Raw genomic sequence first — 21,724 nt, 5'->3', positions numbered from 1 at the left:
TCATGATTTGTCTGTTTAATGTCATGACACTATGGCTTGTCTTTTATAGTTTATGAATGAAATAAAATGAAATGAATGGGTGGATAATCACTCAAAAGCTCTTGGACATTCACTTACATGCTGTAATTTTCTGTATGTGCACCAAGGCAATCATGTGGATTTGAGCTCACTGAAAACTAATAAGATCTAAGGCCAGGTATATGTAATAATGGAAAATAATGTAATATAATTAGCACTCTCGATACGGTGACATATTGCCGCCTTGATGGAGACAATTTCACGGGCTACATCCTCTGTGGCCCCTCGGCTTTATCAAGTTTTAACAGCTTAAGTGATCGCATGCATACAAATCGCCACCTACAGCGTGTGCACCAAGCCAAATCCCCCGAGCTGTGTGTGCAAGAAATGAACACAGTTGTCTTTATGACGGCTGGAGCGATACGGCAAAATGATAATCACATTTTATCCCTCGCACACACTGATTAATTATTATTTTTGATTTTTATGTATCAATTAAAATATACCTCGCCTTTAAAAAATGCTATCAAATGAGGCCGCAGTTATTTTATTACTCGGTTTACGGATTTTCAAATGAAATATGTTGCACAGGCGGACGAAATATAAATATAATTTCTATTTCAAAAGATGTTTTCATCTGGGTTTGCCCAAAACGCACAACGGGAGGAGAGGGGGGGGAAGCGGCGCGCAGGTGAGTGTAACAGTAGATTTAGCGTGTTTTAGACAGAACTGACGCTTAAGTGTGCACCCTCTCCCACCCACCCAGTCACGGCAAAACGGGCTGAAGAAAATGTGATAAACGGGTTTAAAATGTGTATTTGCGATATAGAGGCGCGCAGCAGCAGGGAAACGCGCGTGCGCGCTCTCGCCTGGACCGTGCACTGGACGGCGCCGCTCTGTCATAACAATGCTTTCCAAAATAAATCACTCCCGCAGGAGTTTGGCGAGAAATTGCTCTTATCTTTTGACTTAATACCGCTTTTTACATTCAATTTAATGCTATTTTGCGTTTTCGGCGGTTCTTTGTAAAAAAAAAAAAAAAAAAGATAATAATGTATTTTATTTATATTGTATAAATCAATAATCTAAGTGCGGCGGATCCGTAAACCAAGTAATAAAATAACTAAGGCCTGAGGCTGCAATAAAAAAGGAATTCCACATTAGGGTTTGTAAATGATTAGGAGGCTCATTACATTTACACATGGATGAGGTGGAGGAGCATGCACTTGACATGTTATGTGAGGCGCCCGTGTTAGCCCCTCCTACTGAAAATGAGTGACGTTGCCCCTGTGCAGGACAAGGAGCTGCATGAAGCTGGAGGTCACGAAGCATCTCATCAACGACACATAAAACAAAAAGCACTCAGCGATCCATTCAGAGGGCAGAGGAGAGGGCAGCGTCACCAGACCTGCAGGAGCTAGTCCAGATGCTGCTGTGCTCCAGCTAACTACGTTTTTAGCTAATACTTATTATCTGATAAATGTAGTTATCTGAAGCAGAAATCAGGTTATAAAGAAGCTCTAAGGTTTTGGGAGAGCGATGAAGAGAGGAACAATCTCATCAGAGATAACGGGCCTCAAATATGAGCTCCAGCAGAAAAAGAAAACATGGCCATTCAGAAAAAGTATGAATACCTGCACTTCCTGTTTCGCTTAGTAAATCTGGCCTTTGTCTCTCTGTGACCTGGAAACACCTGAGGATCCTCCTGGAGGAGCTGGAGGCCAAAGCACCCGGATAAAACGGAAGAAAAGGATGGATTGTTTGGAGTAGAGCCGCTGCTCCCCCATGTCAAGAGATGCCCTGTCCCGGATGTCTCCTGTACGTTTCACTGGAAGGGCTACAGGAAGGAGGCCCCGGGCGGAGACCCAGGACACGCTGGAGAGACTATGGACCAGATTAACTAAGACAAGTGCTAAATTGTGAATACTACAAAATAAATGTGCAAATGCTATTTTGTGAACGTGTTGCACTTTATTTACCATCAGAAACTGCATGTCATTACTGGTTCAAATCTGATATGTAAATGAGTTTATTGCCTGAGCACAGGGGCATTTTATCTACAAACTACTTTTATCCAACTAAAATAAATGACATACTGAATCAAAAGAGATTACCAGCCAAAGCTTCCTGCACAGATACAATGTGGAAAAAGAACCATAATCGATTGCCACTGATTGATAAGAAAAAATGAGGGCTGAGAATCGATAAAAACAAGCAAGTGAATCGCTGATCGCTGCTGCTCAGCCTGTCAATCATAAATCCACAGCGTATTATTCACAGTGGAGCACTTTGATGGAGTGGCTCCTCTAGCCTCCGTGTTGCTTTTGACTGACTCACAGAATGACCCGTTAAAAAATGGAAAGACAAAGTAAAAACCCAAGCGCCAGCCTGTCAAACTTTCCTATAGTAGAGCTGTGTGCACGCGCCATGGAAACCACCGCAGCAGCTGTGTGGAGGGGTCATACGGCTGATGGACGGGGACACTCATGTGGCTGACCCGGAGGGAGCAAAGAAGAGGAGCAAATGAATGCATCAATTCTCTTTAGCACAAAAAAAAGTAGAATGTGTTCAGTTCCCCAGTCCTACTATCATTTTTTCCAAACTTAACAATATGATGCACTTTAAACACACAATGTACTATTTTCGGAGCTGGTGAGCGTCTATTCACCACTTGATTTGGGACTAAATAGATATAGCAAAACATATCCACATGGACTGAATATGGACTGCATAGTTTGACCCGCAGTATTGATCAGTTGACCCCCTGCACAGGAAAGGTGAGTGTCATTCAACAGTGCAACAGCGCCCTCTAGTAAAAGGCAACCAGTTACTTTCACATTCAGACACTTTTAGGCTTTTAGAGTCATACAAATCACTCATTCATAAAAATACAAGGAACACTCATCGACTCAGCGGGATGCAAACAAACTGGATATGTGCCATTGGGAGTACATGAGATTGGCCAAGTGGACGATCAAACAGCAGGTTAGCTGAGAGTCTAAACCTGAGGAAGACTGCTTATTAGAGAACTTCATAAAACAGAGCACCATCAGCTCTGACTCAAGCTGAGATGTGTGTGGATCAATTGGCAACAGTGAGAGAAGAATTAGAATCCCTGTTTTTCCTATCTCCGTAAAATGAACCCCTGGTACAAGATAGACTAAACGACCAGCTTAGCTACAGGTGGCTCGACTTTCCATCGGCTAAATTGCAGGCTGTAATGGTCAATCATTTCTGTTTTTGGGACAATTGCATTTCAGAAAAAAGTAACCCCTCCTATTATTCGGTTGCACTCTTCCTTTTGTAACACACTGCATGCATTAACCATGCTGTGTTTACTCTAGTTCACAAAGCCTATTTTTACCCCTCACCCAGAGGGCATATTCAAATACAGAGCTGCAACTGGGTGTCTCCTGAACCTAATGCCGTGCTCGCCGCTCACACCATGAAAGCAATCTGTCATATTGATGACATGTCAATTCATTTTATCTATACTTTTTGTATTTTAGTCTTTGACAGACAATTTAGCTGTTGGATTCCATATGGAATGTTCAATTATCAAGGGACCAACCACAAACATGAGAAAAACTACATTTCTGAAGGAGCGGTGCAGAAACACTAATGGTTAAATCATTTAACATTGTCAACATAAAACGCTGTCAATTACAGGCTAACTGACAGTGGGAAGGGTAACCTTTACATTTATTCTTTCACTCCACACCCGGAGATGTTAAGCTACTCACTCACACACACACACACACACCAGACTAGACAATGTGAGTAAAGTGTCTTGCCTAAGGGCACAGCAACAGTTTGCACTAGAGCCACAGCTGGCTCACGGTGACACCTGGTATTCAACTACTCCAGAAAGTAGAGTTGATGTAACTGTAACTGAGTACAATCAGAGCCTCATAGTGTGCAGCATGTGCGCGTCCTGCCGTGAGCAGTGCGCACAGACTTGCGCACAGATTTGCGCACTTACCGTCTGGGTTGGCGCAGATAAAGACTCGGACGCTGCGGCCGGTGGGCACGTGGTGCGGCGGCAGCGCGAGGATGTTGCCGCTGATGGCCGCTCTGCGCATCGCAGACTCCCGCGGACACTGCTGTCTGCTCCCCACTCCCGACGGCCACATGGTGGGGGCCGACTTCCAGCGTGGCTACACACACATAAACACGCACACAAACACACGTAAACACACAATCCCAGAAAGGCGCATATTAGCGCAATCCACGTGATTTACGCACACTTTAACTGGGATTCATTCGCGCACGTGGGACATTAATGACAATTGCTTCTTCTCTCAGAAGCAGTTGACTTTTGATTTAATATTTGGACTTAAATCAAACATCAATGATGGTATCACATAAGTCATCATCATATTAATTTGAGATTTTACTGACTCCAACCTTGAACAAAAAAACTCAATGATTTTCTTTAACATGTGATGCATTGTTCTAACGCCCATGTCACGCACAAATCCCACTTACTGACAAATGGATTTCACATCTTTGCACTGTGGTCCTTCTACACGTACATGTTTGTGCATTCACATGATACGGTCATAATAATAAGAGATTACGCACAGCCTACTGCCGTCATGGTGCATGCGTAATGTGTGAGCATGTCCTTGGATGCATTCATGATATTTCATGCCACTGTGGAACAAACAAACAGAACGAGACGATACACAACTGGGACTAGACGAGTAAGGCAAGCATCAGTCGTGTTCCCACCCTAGAGAAGATGCTTGTGAAGGCGAATAACCACAAAGAGAGGTTATTCCGCCAGGTGAGGATGTCAAGTCGCTGGTTTTCAGGAGTTGCTCTCTCCTGAAAGCTCTCTTTCAAAGACGGAAAACAAGACAAAAATGGGGGAAAGTTGGGCAGTCCAATACTCAATTCAACATGAAATCCTCAGAAAACAAGACACTTATGAAGCATCGCATCCACAGAGCAGACTTGACTACAAGTGATGCTGGAGACGGGCACAACAACAGGACACTTCTTGTTGCTCACATTCATTCGCTTCATTTCGTGGCTTCTCAAAATATCCAAGCGTCGCGGACGGTAAAAAGAGGGTGAAATCGCCCATCAGAGTCGCTGTGGCCGAGAGACGACTCCGGGAGACAGAAAGACGGGCTCCGTGGGTCGAAGTGCTCCTGTTGGCATCCTGCTGTCTCTCCGAGCCGAGCGAGCTCTGCGCGGGGGAAGAGCGTGAAGCCCGACAACACCACGAGACCGCGCACGACCGGGACTTTCAAAATAAGACATTCAACAGCGTCAACCTCCTCCCGGAAAGCGGCAAGTCGACGGATTTGACGCTTAATCGTAAAATATTGTGATGAAACGTGACGATTTGACACTTCAAACGCTCAAACACCCACTCTACTCTGCTCTTTAAAAACGCACTTTAACGTTGGAAGTCTCTGTCAGTCCTGTGCGCTTGCGCTCGGTCTGACTTGACGGAGGTCACGCAGGACCACAAAGATGCTCCACGGACCATTTATTCAACTGTTCGAGCGCTTTACGCGTCCGCGGCCAAGTCTGTGCGATTATGCGTCAACGTTCAGTCTGTTTGACGGACAAACTTCTACAAATCAAACTGTTGAAATACATTTCTTTGCATTGTGGCGGCGTCTGCTTCCTCTCCTTTACACATTAAGACAATTAAAATGCTCGCTTGTCTTTCTTACGTTACCTGTGCGCGTCCTTTTGTCACGTAGGTACCAGCCCGAAGCGGCGGCTGGAAGCGAAAGGAGGAGAAAGAAGGAGATGGAGGAGGAGGAGGTAGAGGAGGAGGAGGATGAGGAGGGCTTTAGAATTAATTGCTTTATCGATAAACGTAGCTCGACGCTGCAGCCGCGGGTTATTCGTGCTGGAAGTTTAAGTGTATTGGATTTGTACTAAACGGAATTGATTGCAGTGCTGTTCTTGTGCGGGGGAAACGCTGAACTATATATATTTTCCCCCTCTCTCTCAGTCCACTTGCTCAGTGTTTAACAACAGCAGCACGAGCAAGCATTCCCCCCCCCCCGCATGTGATGAAGAGCGTCTGTCCGTCGTCCAAAAACACGCAGAAGTTCATCAGACGCGGCGCGCGCGCGGGATCAAGTTACGGCCGAAGAAGCGATCACGTGACTGACTATAACGGCCCCCAAAACTGACGCAATTTGTCAATTTTGCACGGTGGATCACAGGCAATTTCCATCTAAAAATGCACTCAAGGCAATTATGTGGCACTTTGTAATCCACAAGCTGAGGACACATGTGCACGATGTATTATTACAATAAGTCTAACTATTATTATCCCATTAATTGTCGGTGAAGTGCACGGAATAACAAAACTATGCTTATTAACGTCAATATGTCAAATGTTTAAACACATCTATTCGCGATCCTCCTCTGCTTGACTATTAATAATGTGATGAACTTACTCTGGGCTGGTGCTGCTTGTCTTGAGGGAAGATTTTACACCTCTGCCTCCTCAGATTGTCCCCTTTAAGGCTGCTTACATGGGGCGAGGGGCTGAGGCGACACACCAACACCCTATCTAAACTCCGGGAAGCCAAAGGGCGGGGCACATGCAGGTCCCAGCAGAGCCCGACCTTCTGTTATTTGATTGTTCCGCTTTCTAATCCCCCGTCGGTTAATCACAAGAGCACCTGGATAATTGAAAAGCACTGGATTAGAGAGTGTTGCTCTTTACTGTGCTTCAAGGTGTGTCCTTTAAATGGGCACCAGGTCACTTTTCTGGTGCCACCTGTTATGCTTTGCCTGAAATGTTCCACAGTACGGCATTACGCAGTATGACAAGTTACAGTTCAGATCTGTGGAGAGGTGACTCCGTTCACTGTGAGTGTTTTTGAGCCCGAAAAATATCTGAAATTGAATGAAATAATGCAAATTGGACAAGTTTCTTTCCAAACTGTTGAACCTTCCTGGGAAAGACATAACATCTCCATGGTTACCCACCACTAGAAAAGTGACATAGTGCACCTTTAATTAGATATAAAAGTATGTCATCACAGAAGGTTTACAAGGCAGTTTGTGCTGTTCTCTGAATGAAAACTCAGCCAGGGCATCTAGTATTCCTTAAACAACAACAAGAAATAAATATTAAAGGTGCAATATGTAACTTTGTGAATAATTGTCTTTAAAATATATAACTACTCTACTTGGAATAATCTATTGTAGAGTATTGATTTGTTTTAGTTAGTAAAAATACATGCATTCTCCACAGATCTGACCTGTAACTTGGCCTGAGGGCGTCCCCTGCTTGCCTCTCTGGAGATATTGAAGTTTAATGCCATTCTGGGGAACATTCTAGACAAGCCTGTCATACGTGTGCTGTCACTTAACCACTCGACCACCGGCGCAGCACAAGTGTATCCATTTCTATTCCAGGCTCACCACAGTTTCAAATGATTATGCAGTGATTTACGTGTCAATTTGGCCTAATTATTTGTGCCAGATGCCTTAACCTTAACCAGATATCATTTTGTACAGCTGTGTATGACAGCGAGACAAAAATTCCATCACGTTTCCACGTCTAAGCAGCTCTGCCCTTTGGAATCATTCAGCATCGCTCCTCCATTTGATGCCCTTGAAAGCAGCGCACACACTTTAACAAGCACATTTCTGCATCTGTCGCCAAAATATCTTCCTTTTTTTTTACCATGCATGTCCAAACATGGGACTTTGCTCCTCTATTACATGACTCACCATCTTTGAAATTAAAATTCGATGTGTCATTTAGAGGCACATAGAAACAAGACATTTCTGGTTCGTTTTGCATTCCCTCATTGCACATAAACAACTTCACAAATAACTGGTGATGGATTGGCGTGTCGGCAAAACATCTGGTAGAGAAAGGAACACGTGGGAGTAGAAAAGACGTTTGGGAACATCTATTTTTACCTTTGGTGCCACAACATTAACCCATTAGCTGCACTTTGAATTGGATTCTTTGCGGGAGAGCAAGGTTAGAGCGCGATCCCCGGTCATGTGCGTACATAAATGGATCGCGGACGGCCAAAGAAACGGAGATGCTTGACATTTCCGCGAGCACGTCCTTGACAGAAGAGCCACGTGAGGGAACTCTGGTGTGACTGTGAACTGTGACCTCAGCTAATTTTTCTGTGCAAAGAGAACGTATGTTGCTTCAGTGCGACTTACGATCGCAGAAGACACATTGGCTCCATAGTTCGATAGATTGGTGCTGGTACTCGCTAGGTAAAACGACTTATCTTGAAACTTGTGCAAACCAAAATGACTTGTAATCTAATTTTTTTGCATCATGTGGTGTTCTTAGCATTGAATAAGTACTAATGATAACTGCTGCTTAAAGTGTGCACAATGTAACTTTTGTGCTTGCCGGCACACCACTTCCTCGTCTCCATGGAGATGTTGAGATTGCTTTGCTGGAATGTTCTACAGTATGGCATTGTACTCATCTAGCATGCATTTACACTCATCTATATAAACCTTGTGTTTCTCTTCCTATTGTGCTCACTTTGTCCATACAAACTAAACATTCTACGATTGAAATTCAGAATGATGAATTTTCTCCTGGTTACTAAGCATTGGACACATGGAAATATATCAAGTTTCCTCTAAAAAAACACAGATAAATAAGTTGATTATCCACCAACAACACAGAAATCCTCAGGTCTAAGTGGTGGCTTGTGATTTCTTGACTTCAATCTTCAATTCCAGGCCTGTAAAATGAGAACAGACACCACTTGGTAATTTATTTATGCAAAGTAGATTAACATTGGCACCTTGGCAAATCAGTGGGTTTATTCATGAGTGAAAAATCAACACAATTGATGAATCAGTCGAGCCCATACAGCTTTGATTACAACTGAATATAAAAGCTTTCTCTGCTCCCGTGTGCAAGTCCTCCCCCACTCCTGACACTGTTTACCTTCACACGTCTGGTAACACTAAGCTAGTATCAAAACCCGGGAGAGGCCCGAGCTACGGCTGAATCAGACCTCGCAGAGCATGGCTTATAAAAGACTGATTAATGCACATATATTAGATCAAATGCACTTCAACTCAGGGCTTTACAAAAACAGACTTTCACACACAAAACACAGGATTATGGGGTGAAGGGGAAGCTCGATAAGTCAATATGCAGCCACAACAAACACTGTGGGTTTAAATGCACAGTGTTGGTATTTGGAAGCCCAGCAACATTTCAACCTGAAGAGACTCAAAAAATACCAACTACATTGAGTTAGAGCAGGGCTTTTCAACTTTGTGTTCCCTCTGGGCCGTAAGGGTACAACACACCACTGCTGCAATACAATTGTAGGTCGCACATAATATCCCCAACACTGTTTCAATAACTTGAGTTAATACAGTAAAATAACAACTGATTAGATTTTTGTGAGAAATAACATGATTTACGAACATTGCTTTGCAAGACTGGCCATCTAATACTGAAAAAAATGAAACCAGGACTAAACCTGCACCAATCAGGTCTGAACCAGGACTAACCCAGAATAAAACCGGGTCAGAATTAAACAAGGACTAAACCAAGGTCTAAACTAGTGCTAAACCAGAAATTATTTTATCTTTTCAATATTTGGAAGATGGTTGTAGGCCGGATGAAACCACTTGGAGGGCCTGATTTGGCCCCTGGGCCTTATGTTGGATAGCCCCAAGGAAGAAGATAATGATACTTATACAGTATATATGATAATTTACAGAAGCCTGGGTCTGAACTGCCTGATGTTATACGCACTTGACATTGGCACTTAGACCCGGGGGAATGTGGATCACTGCGAAGGAGGTGCAGAGCAAGAGATACTCCTGAAACCTAGATATGGCTAGTGAAAACAAAAACGAAAGAAAATGAAACTAAACTGCTGCAAAGGTGGTGCTGGTGTGGAGGAGGAGGAGAGCTGCATGAGCTGAACTGCCAAATCGATCCAATGTCTCCCAAGCTAAACCTTTCCTAACGCTTCAACTCAATAGTCCCAAAAATAATATATGCAATTAACAATCTTTATACCTGTGGTCGGTGTAAAATATTGCCCTGTGTTGGAGTAAAATACTGCCGTAGATCAACATAAAATATTGCTCATCTGTAATACCATAATACATTTGGAAATACATCAAATGGAGCTAAAATGCAGCTACAATGTCTAATTAGCACATTTATCTAACACAGTCTCAACAAAGACTATGAACCAAGGATGCGGTGCCAAAAATAGACTATAAAAGAAGAGCAGCAGCCAAGATAGAAACGTGTGAACCTTCCACTAATACATCATCGTGGACACTACACTTACTGAATGCGCGGTGTGGTCAGTGGGAGAAGAGAATTCATCTGGCCTCCATAACGAGATGTTTGCAGCTATTATTTATTGCAATAACAACATAGCACTTTTTATCTGGCGCCAATTAGCGTTTTTGTTTGGGCTCCCACTGTGGCCTTCTCTGTGTGTTCGAGTTCAAGCTGCATTTGATTTTTAAAGAGGGAAAGGCTGGGGGTGTATACCGTGGAACATGGCCAACTGCACCCAACAACGACGCAAAAGGACAATGCTAAAGCGCAGAAAAGATTGAGTTTGGACAATATTTTGAGGGTATTTGACGGTTTACATTTAAACAAAAGACATTTGTATTTATTATGATAGAGTTTTAGCTGCAAAATGACCAATAAGAAGGGAACAAAGACACAACATGACCAACAAGAAGGGAACAAAGACACAAAATGACCAACAAGAAGGGAACAAAGACAAAAAATGACCAACAAGAAGGGAACAAAGACACAAAATGACCAACAAGAAGGGAACAAAGACACAAAATGACCAACAAGAAGGGAACAAAGACAAAAGATGACCAACAAGAAGGGAACAAAGACACAAAATGACCAACAAGAAGGGAACAAAGACACAAAATGGCCAACAAGAAGGGAACAAAGACAAAAGATGACCAACAAGAAGGGAACAAAGACACAAAATGACCAACAAGAAGGGAACAAAGACAAAAGATGACCAACAAGAAGGGAACAAAGACACAAAATGACCAACAAGAAGGGAACAAAGACAAAAGATGACCAACAAGAAGGGAACAAAGACACAAAATGACCAACAAGAAGGGAACAAAGACACATGACATGTAATAAAAGCTTGGTATCTTGATAAATGATCGTGTGCAACTGTTCCATTTAGCTTCATCTGCTACAATTGAATTCCCATAATGAATAGGTTGTAGTCATGTAAGTGGATAAATGGTCAGCGCTAAATAGGTGTGTCCAAAGCCATCAGCCTCAGAGTAAAATTGCTGAGATGAAAAAAGGGAAATGAGGTCAGGGCAGAAAGATGTGCCTTTGCATGTCTGTTTGACTAATGACCTATTTCCTGTACAGAGCCGTCAACTGTGCGTTTGTTCAAGAGGAAGTGCACTGTATGTTCAAGTGGATCGTTCAACCAAAGCTGGATCATCAGATTTATTGAAGACATGGTCCAGAACCATGTTAAAGTAGACATGTTATGCTTTTTCAGGTATTTAGTACTGAACTATAACAGGTCATAGGTGTAGGTTTCAAAAAAATGTCCCTTGCCATTTCAACAATAAAAACATGTACATGCAAAGTGCAACTACGAAGAGGCGGGGCTTGTTAGTTTTGAACAGGAAGTCAATTAGTAAATCTTTTCAACAATAGCAAGAAAATACGTTTCTCCGTTGGGTAGAGATAGGGTAAAAACGTGACGTAAAGTGAATCTGAATACAGTTTCATGTAAGTTTGTGATTAGGGAACAGTTATTTGATTTAATTAAATGTAATCTTTTTTATATCACAATGTACAAGTAAGTCTTATTCAATCTCTACCCCATTATTTTTTTATTAACAATTCTTAAGTTCATTGTCCAAAGAGTTCCACTGCAAATGAAATACAATTCATTTTAAGGAGTTTTAAGTTAATTTGAACCAAACCAGGACCCAGCAAGGACCAAGTATATATTTCTGCATTTTTATAACTCCAATGTTAGCTAAAACCAATGAAACCAAACAAAGTTTTTGTGACAACCACCAGGAGATGTCGCAAAAATAATGTCCAGCTACATTTTTGCTGCTATACGTCCTACTATTCTATTAACTTACGTATTTCTCAACTGTTTCTTATTCACATATTCTGCACAAAGATGTTAATTTTACTTTAATCTCCAATTCTTTTGCATGATCCCAGTTTTCCATTGGAAAGAAAACAGGTTTATTCCATCTTGCATAATTGATGTGCAAAATGGCAGCAGAAATACGGCTGCTTAAACATGTCATATTCAATAAAGACTTGAATGAGAATACATTTGCTTTAGGGCATTCAGTCACGCAAAAGTAGGAGCTAAATGGTCTGATTAAACTACAACAGTAACATGAGTGCAAGGGAATTAATCTGACACCGTGGTCTGAAATATTACTGAGATAAAAATAAAACAAGGAATCGGAAAGTCTCTGAAGAAAGACAACTAAAGCGACATATTATCTTAAATGAAGCAGGACATATGAACAATACTAGTGATGGGCAGATCGATATAAAATACAGTTTTTTAATAATTGTTTAGATTTTTTTAATACATTGGTCATTACTATTCATATTAGTTCAAGCAGAGGTTGAAAGAAAAGAATAATGGCAAACGGCAAATTGAGTTTCAATGCATTTTGCTTAAAAAATAATCGGTATCTGTATTGAATCAATATGGCAATATATCGTGCTATTTGCCTTAGTATTACTTGGTTTTGGATCGGGGGGAAATCTGTGGTATCGCCCATCACTAAACAATACACCAACAGGGTCTACATTGGAGATGTTATTGACTTGGTATTAAACTTTTGCATTTAATGAGGTATTTTTATTGCTAAAAATATCTTGGTTGTGTCATAAGCAAATAGGATAACTTCATACTCTTTCATCACTGCGAAAATATTTAAACCCATCTTGTCAAAAAAGGTACTGTATTTACAGAGATATCAAATTTATGTTTGAATTTACAACATCAGTAAAAGAAAGAACGCATGAAGCAGAACCGCTGCAGCCGTGCCGCCATAACCTGCAACGGCTATGACCGCCACCGTCCGCTAACACTAACGCCCGCTACCACTAACGCCCGCTAGTGCCCGCTAGTGCCCGCTTACACCCGCTTACGCCCGCTGTCGCCTGCTAACGCCCGCTTGCACTCGCTAACGCACGCTGCAAATACAGCTTTTGTCAGGTAAAGAATGATGACCTACCATGTGGATATAATTACTCTTGTTGGAAGTGTTTAGAACAGGGGTGTCCGCATCCAGCGCCCCAAAGGTTTTAATCTGGCTCGCAAAACGGTTCTAATTTATATTTATTTATTTCTGATCCATAAAACTTTTACCCACAATCCATTGCTTCGCCCAGCCCTCCCTCGCGTTCCTGCAATGTGTCGTGCAGTGCCGAGGGCCGACTTGACATGAGCAGAGGGTTATGAGCGGGGAAAGAGACTTGTGGCTTTGGGAAACACGTGGAAGAAAGAAAGGAGATCGCTTTGTGGACCTTAGAAATGCGCTAAAAGTGGCGCTAATGTGGAGCTAACAACAAGAAAACAAACTTCTGTGAGCCACGGGTAAAAAACACAGGTCAGTATATAAAAACCTACTGTAAATACTATTGTAATTTACTGTATTCTTAATTTTGTTAAGCTATGAACCTGTTTTCCCACCCATGTCCCTAATAAAGATGAAATAAAAATAAAGATAAAAAATAATAACGCAGCGCTGTGAGCTCTGACTGTGTCCACACTAATGTGTATGAAGAGCTGGACATTGTGTGACCACAATCAGAATGCACTCATTTAATTCACAACATGAGGAGTTTATTCTCACTGAGCTTAAACTATAAAATTAAGTTTGAGCAGCAACAGGTCTTTGATATCAGAAATCATATAACGAATCCATGTTCCTGTTCCTGCTGCTGATGCATGAATACAGAGATTTGTGCAACACAAATAATTATTACTAGGCTATAAAAAGAATAATTCATTTTCTATTTTAACCCGTGACCCAGCCTGAGCGTCGAAATTCGGCCCTCGCCCCAAAATGAGTTTGACACCCTTGAAGATAATGGCTTGGTATATGTCGTTTAAGTAGAAATATCTGCACAGGCAACGACAGCTACAGAGCGCAGACATGTGCAGTGGGATTGTGTGAGAAGAAAACAACAAAGGAGCAACGTTGAGCTCAAACATCATCTTGTGTTACGATGAAAAGCAAAGCACTGATGCACCTTGATCTATAACTACGATCGCGGCAAGTGACTGATGATGCTTTCCGTTATGTTACACCCTACAGCCCGAACCAATTTGGCATGATTTACAGCTGGAATTCAAAGCTGGCGCACGTAAGAAATAAAATCTAGCAGTGTCTTTAACAGCATTGTGCTCGTATAAATCGTGGAGCTGCGATCTGAAGAGTATTTCAAAGACATCTGGTCGTGTCACTCTAATGACTCTCGTCCTGGTCCATATGCTGCGCACGACAGATTTGACAGAACATGGGTGACGTCTGAGGAGTTTAGCTTATTCTCACTGCTTTGTATGACAGCGGCGTAAAAAATGTGATGCCTTTTGGGTTTCAAAAGTTTCTAAAGTTAAAGGAAGAACCATAATATCACTTTATTGTTGTTTTGCATAAGACATAAGTTTGCCATTTGATAACAGACCTTATTAAACGCACATATAAAAAGCAACTGAAGTATTGAAGTACATTTAGAGTAAAAAGTAAAAGTATTTCATGCAGATTATTGATTGTTATTAAAGAGAGAAATGTGGTGAGAATTGTTCAGATTTTTTAGTCCATATATTTCTCAACATAGACATTTTTATATGTTCTTTGCTCAAGGCCAGGACCTGAACTCAAAACTTTTTGGTAGAATGTCATTATTAATTTGCTAAAAATAAACCCTCAAAACATATGAAATTGACGTTATATTTTTCAGTTGAGTTAAAAATGTAATATGGAGTAGAAAGTAAGACATATAGAGCATCCACTGTAAAATGTACTTGAGTAAAGTAAAGATACCTACCGTATTTTCTGGACTATAAGTCGCACTGGAGTATAAGTCGCACCAGCCAAAAAATGCTTAATAGAGAAGAAAAAAACATATATAAGTTGCACTGGAGAATGAAATGTAGTTGCAAGTATGAAAATAACAAATAATATCACATATAAGTCGCTCCGGAGTATAAGTATACTGTATAAGTATAAATATAAGTCGCACCCCGGCCAAAACTATGAAAAAAGGTGCGACTTATAAGCAGCATCTTATTACCGTGTTTTCCGGATTATAAGTGCAAGTGCAACGGGGAAGACTTATTGAAGTACACATTTTGTACTCTGATAAGAGGGCAAACACAAAAGTACCACATCCTTTACTTCTCCCTGTATAGTCTCATTTTACCACGCGTCGTTGTGGACTGGGGCTGTTCTGACGTCCGGGTACAGCCAAAACGCTACATAACGTCCTTTGTCCAGGTAATTGCAGTTGGACGATAACGCCCTGTAGATCGCATGTTACACGTCTATTCCATTATCAGGGAGCGTGCGGTTTTTAATTACTTTTCCCGACAGTCAAATAAGCACATATGAATTGATAGAAAGGCAGAATCAACCTTGTAATGTGAATTCATCTCACTGGAGGTGGCAAACGTGGTCCTGTGTGCGCCGCCTCGTAATATGCTCGCACATGCGTTTCCCAGCGATCATCTCTTCCCCATGGCACAAAAGCTTCACGAATTCAAATGAGGGTCAAAGGTCGTAATAACAAATAATACTGCGCAGCCAATTTGCCGCCGCCGGCATCCGAGGAGCTCTACACCCCGATGAACAAAAATGATGGAAAATAACATGTTCTTGCATCGTTACGTGTCCTTTAGCTGCGGAATTCATGTAAGTTTGACCTTTGACTGTCGCACCCACTTCTCGAATTTACATTTTCGCTTGAAGCTGACGGATGATTGGTTTGCTGTGAATCATAGCTCTGCGGTTCTCACGTCGTCCTTGGATTGCGAAACTATCAAAACCAAGTGGTGAGACTCCGAAACAACAGGTTTAAAGGCGACAATGTTGAGTTTTTGTTGTTTTTATCTTCCAAACTTGCAAGTTCTTGACGTGAAGCGTGAGAAAAATACAGAATCGTTTTGCAACAGCGACAATAAAGTCTAAATTTGTATACGGAAGTTGTAAATTAGATCTTACAAATTCCCACATGTTTGTATATTGACCCCTGGTGGCTGGAGGTAGTATCTATTTGTAATAATATTAATAATAAGACCTTTATGGAACAAAATAGACCAAAGATAATTGATCACTCCTGGATTGCAACCTCAGAATCATTGTCCTTATTTTACACATTTTAAATTCTGCTTTCTACGCTTCTGGATATGCACAAAATGCCTACATCGTAAGTCACGACACTTGTCTTCTTGGCTTGCTGAAGACAAAATTGTGACTTGCAGGGATTGTAAGAGATTAAAAATGAGTAAAGAAGGGGGCTTTGCTTTGATGTAACAATACTTCAAAGATACCCCTGCCTCTGGGGTGTGGGGCCCTCCACTGTACGGCTCTGTCAGGATGTCTTCTCTCTCTGTAACAGCCGGTTTCCCCCTTCCCCTTCTTCGCGTGTGCGTTCTTCTTAGTACGAGTTACACCGGGAAGCTTTGTAGGAAAAGGCAAAAGCGCATGTGGAGTTTGGCAGAAGGAATTGAGCACTGATCCCGGGACGTGCCTCCTGCTGATCCTGGCGGGTTCTGTTTATCGGATTTAGTTTAAAGTGTTTAGATGTGTCGCACTCAGAATGTGAGGTTAGACTTTAACCTTGTTCTAACATCTACACCCTCTAGGGGAGAATGTTTTGGGGTGCGTTCATACTCCCACAACCATCGCATTAAATTAGTTCTAAACTGGAACAAAACCCAACAAACCTGGACTTGAACAGAACTAAACCAGGGCCAGAAAACAACATAATAAAGTCTACATTTGGACACAAACTGGGCTCAAACTAGGACCAAAAAAAAGCAATCGCGTGTGTTAAGAGCGATATGCAATCTTGTAGCCACAAATATAGATGATCTTAATATTAGACAATAACACAGTAAAATCTTATAGACCTTGGTAAGGACCTTATCAGCTTTTTGGTACTTTAGTAAACCAATTATTACCATTTTAGTTCATGGTGTGTAGATTATTGTCCATGTATCCATATTTGACCTATCTTTCAATGTTCAATATTACAAAAACAAGGACAATACGCAATAATAAACACTTCTGCAAAAGTGTCGGCGATGCAGCTTTTTCTGCAGTGAATTCCCAGCTACTCTTCCACCGTGCCATATCCTCTCAGTGTTCAGTCTGCGAGAAAATTAAGTTGCATTAAAAACCTAATCATTTTTGTCCAATCATCTATGAAAAGGTTCTTTTTAATTGGCAGCGAATGAATAGAACATAAGGTCATATTAATAGTAATTATGTAATAGAAAACCAAACAGTTAATCAGCATTTCAGTGCTGTTTGTCCTGGTGCATGTTAAAGCCAGACACTAATGATCAATAATCTATCTGCTGCGTCCGCCCGGGCCCGCCGCTCTTGATCAATAATCTATCTGCTGCTGCCGCTGTCGTCTGTTTGTGCCGCTGCTGAGGAATAATGCATGCCATCCTCTGATTGTGAATGATCAAAAGCAGAGTGGTTTCATGTGAGTAACACATTGACAACTTTCTTTCCTGGAACGCTGAAAATTCCCAACGGTAAAAGTAAGGGCTTTGATCACTTTCACTGAACTCCAAGAACTACTGAATAATAAAAGCTGAGCGTCATCTTCAATGCGTTGTATTGTTATAGGATGGTTAAAAACATCTGCAATTTTTGAAAGCACAATTATTTATCGTTTATGGTACTGCAATTACTACCACTGCCAGATTCCCATTACTACTACTACTACTACTACTACTACTACTACTTACCATTACTACTGCTTAGAAACCCTCTAATTGATAAGAAATTTCAATGTATTGTATAAAAGTATATTGTCTATTCACAATCTTAAATAAAAATGGTTGTAGAAACGTTTTAAAAATCAAACCAACCCATCCCGAGCTATAATTGTGTTCCAAGATAAGATAAGATAAGATATTCCTTTATTGTCCACACATGGGGACATTTCGGTGTTGCAACGCAGTAGATACAGAGGAAAAGGACAGATAACTTATAGGAAGTTTGAAAAATAAATAAGTAGAAGAGCTCTTATAAACAAAACAAAAAACAAAACAAAATAAAGGTAAATTAAATTAATAAATTAAATTAATAAATTATATTAAATTGATAAATAATATTATATTAAATAAATACAATGAAATAAATTGATAAAGATAAAGATAAAAATAAAATGAAATGAAGTAAATTAAAAATAGCTAGCATAAGACTAAATAATACTAATACTAGTGGTAAGTAAACACTCTTATTTACATCAGTTATATGCACATGAATGTGGCCTTAATTGCTTGTGAGTATGACAGTAATTGCACATGAATATGACGGTATTGCACATGGTTAAGTCAGTATTGCACATGAATATGACGGTTCCAAAGTATATCCCAGCTCTGATAGGCTTAAAAAGAGACTTATGCATGTGATCCCATTGTAATAAGCACCGTGCCACAGCTGACATCTCTGTTAAAAAGCCCTTAATTAAACTCCATACATCTTGTTACAGGTGGCTGTCATGTACCTCACCGCCGAGACCCTCCCACCCTCTCTCCCTCCACGCTCGTCTGTTAACGCCGGTCCTCCACTTGTTGGCTCACCTGGCTTCCCGTACGACACCGGAGCTGCCCCGCTATCGCACAAGTGAGATGTTACGGATGCTCTGGCTGTCAGCACCGCGGTGAGCTAATTGCGAGAAGGAAGCAGATGGTCCACAAAAGACTATCCAACTCAGTGAAAAAGTTGTATCGTTGTTTTTCCTCTCCGCCTTTGATGTGCAGCCATTTTGGTACTTGTTAGAGGAGCCAATTGAAGATTGATTTATGAAGAGAAAAGTTGGAAGAACAAAATGCTGGAGACTGAAGTAGTGCTGCTAATAATACTTCTACTACAACTGCTGCGGTAACGCTTCATTTACAGCCACTATAATGCTAAAAACGTAACACATGAACAATACTGAAACGCTGCATTTGTGTTACAAGGAGGATGTGCTTTGGGGATTTGTATAGAATTTGTACAAGCAGAACAATCATATGCAGGATGTTGCCAGGTGAGTTTTGCTCGCGTTCATTCAAAGCAGGACCACCGAGGCAAAATGCTAGGCTAATGAGCTCCCGTAGGACAGTGACGCTTCCCACTTCAGAATGCTGTCAAAATGCTCTTTACAAATTCTCTTATCTGAAGTCGAGCTTTAGCTTCATCTTGCCAAGTTCCACCGCAAATTACTGCCCATCTAATAACTTGCAAATATAAATATCTATTGGCGCTCGACTAATACTTTCTAATGCCAAGTTTTCTCTTCATAGACAGAACGTTGTTTCATCCTCGTGCATAATATGTAAGATAAGGATTAGTTTCACAGCTTGAAAATAAAAAAAGAAATGATGAAATGATAATTGTATTGGCGTCATGATGTCTGGTGTCAACAAAAATGGAACACTCACTTGCCTACTTTCGAGTCCACATTGAAAAAATCATATATATTTTTCATTTAATCGTTTTCTCAATCTGTTTCGCAGCTTTATCATTGACCTTTGCCTCCAAATCAAAGCAGAACATATTTTTAAAAACTACAATTGACATTCACAAAAAATTATAATTTGCTTGATCCTTTGCAGATCTTTATTTTCTAATCAGTAACACTAATCTAAGAAAATACCTGATTAAAGGGGGAATATTTTGCAAAAGCCACCTTAATGAGCTTTTAAGCTTGTAACAACAGTGTTTCCCCATCAAAGCTGTATTTTGATTAATTCATGCATGTTTGAGTGATCCTGCAGTGTCACAGAGGGCTCAGAAAATTCCTGTTTTCACCTACCCCCTATCCCCGCCCACATCCACTATACTTAGCTGCGATTATTTGAAAACTGAAGGCTCTGAGTGACACGTGGGGTTTTAAAACGTCACATATGGCCCCTTTTCAAACAGATAAACATGTGAATTACAATCGTTGCTTGTTAAAGTGAAATGTCACAATGAAGAGGCGGGGCTTATTGTTCTGCCATTATAAACAGGAAGTGAATGGACTTTGTTTCGATTTCCATGCAGTTTTAGCTCAATAATACAGTATACAATTAACACAAAATGTTGAACGATGATTAACTTACGTTTAAACTGAATACCAAGAACCTGAAAAAAGCATAATACTCATATAATACGCATCCTTTCCCATATCAATTTCTATGTATAACTCGATAACCCACGTCAAGCCAAACGTAAGACGTGAATAATCCATCCAAACATTCGGTTGCAACTCAACTCCAATAACATGTCACGACGCTTCAGCTGCTCCTTTGGTCAGACGCCGCGGAGAGGAGCATCTGCGCGGACAGGCTTGAGTTATGGCGCGGGGCAGGGCGGCTTCTCAGGGTTGGTGCTCCTATACGCACCAAATTAAGATGGATTCCCGCCGGGACGTGCGTCTAGTGCATTATGTGCGTGTCCAGTAGAAAGATATGGACCCTGAAAGTGAAACGTCCTATGAACCTGTCAACATGATGGAGGGTGTTTACATCGGGAAGCTCTGTTCAAAAGACACTACAAATCTGATACGTAGGCAACGCGTCGCAACGGTTTCTATTGTTGGCAGCATTAAATGAATCGTTCGTGGACATCTCAAGGACTAAAGCTGCCGCCGACCTGCAAGTGTGACAGGTATGGAGGAATCAGCCGTTGTTGCTGGAGAGTCATTTGGATTGAATTGATAAGAAGGCCATTAGCGGTCGCTTCGGCTCGTTGCCATGGCGATGTGTCTCCTTAGCCGAGAATGTTGTAATGCCCCAGGTTTATCAGCAAAAAGAAAAGTGAGGCGCACAACCGGGTGTATGCGGTGCATTCTATGTTAAGTTAGTGCTTGATATTACGGTTTTAATCACAAAGCCCAGTACAAACCAAAGTATTTTATCGTATTTTTTTCTTCTTTTCGTCTGGCTGTCTCCTGTTCTTTACGGGGTTCAGTATTGCCAGTTGTTACACCGGATGCCCTGGCTTCTCAACACAAGTCTTGCTTTTATTCCAGCAGTATTCATTACAGGGCTATTTATAATCATCATTATCATAATCATTTTAATGGCATTTTGGTTATTTAAAACTGCTCCAGGGTTTTGGAAATTCAAGACTGCACCCGAGCTATCAGTGACGACTCAGTGATTTTATACATTCATCATCAATATTATATTTTTTTCCATTAAAATCTAGGCTAAATTGGTAAAAATAGTTACAACAGTTGATATTAGGGTTATTAGTCAGTTAGGTTGCCTACTAATTCCGGTTCTAATCGGTAACACAAAACACTTCTACGTGTGTAATATCGCCAAAACAGCCCTGATTTTTCATACAGTTTGAGATATTTGCGCCAACTCTTCCATTGAAAACGCATTAGTGCTAACTCCTGAAACCGGCTAATGGAACGCAGCGTTTTGTTCACATAGACAGGAAGGGTCTATTCATTATTAATAACTGTTCTTTT

General features: G+C 41.1%; 2 protein-coding genes across 2 annotated transcripts in view; both read right to left on the bottom strand.

Annotated features, from left to right (window-relative positions):
• Positions 1-5,179, bottom strand: part of nwd2 (NACHT and WD repeat domain containing 2) — a 64,636-nt gene extending 59,457 nt beyond the window's left edge. The window contains exons 1-2 of the mRNA XM_072458941.1: positions 5,035-5,179; positions 4,001-4,175 (exon numbers count right to left, since the gene is read on the bottom strand). Coding sequence (XP_072315042.1) covers positions 4,001-4,175; positions 5,035-5,049 — 190 coding nt within the window. The 5' untranslated portion in view covers positions 5,050-5,179. The remainder of the gene's footprint in view (positions 1-4,000; positions 4,176-5,034) is intronic.
• Positions 1-21,724, bottom strand: part of LOC140371856 (uncharacterized) — a 179,939-nt gene that overhangs the window by 90,633 nt on the left and 67,582 nt on the right. The gene's annotated exons all lie outside the window — the stretch shown is intronic.

This window comes from Eucyclogobius newberryi, unplaced genomic scaffold, assembly GCF_026437365.1.
Source record: "Eucyclogobius newberryi isolate DKJ021-1_F unplaced genomic scaffold, fEucNew1.0.hap1 SCAF_22, whole genome shotgun sequence".
In the NCBI taxonomy this organism is placed as follows: Eukaryota; Metazoa; Chordata; class Actinopteri; order Gobiiformes; family Gobiidae; genus Eucyclogobius; species Eucyclogobius newberryi.
Note: the sequence above shows the minus strand (reverse complement) of the source record. Positions and strands in the feature narration are given on the sequence as shown.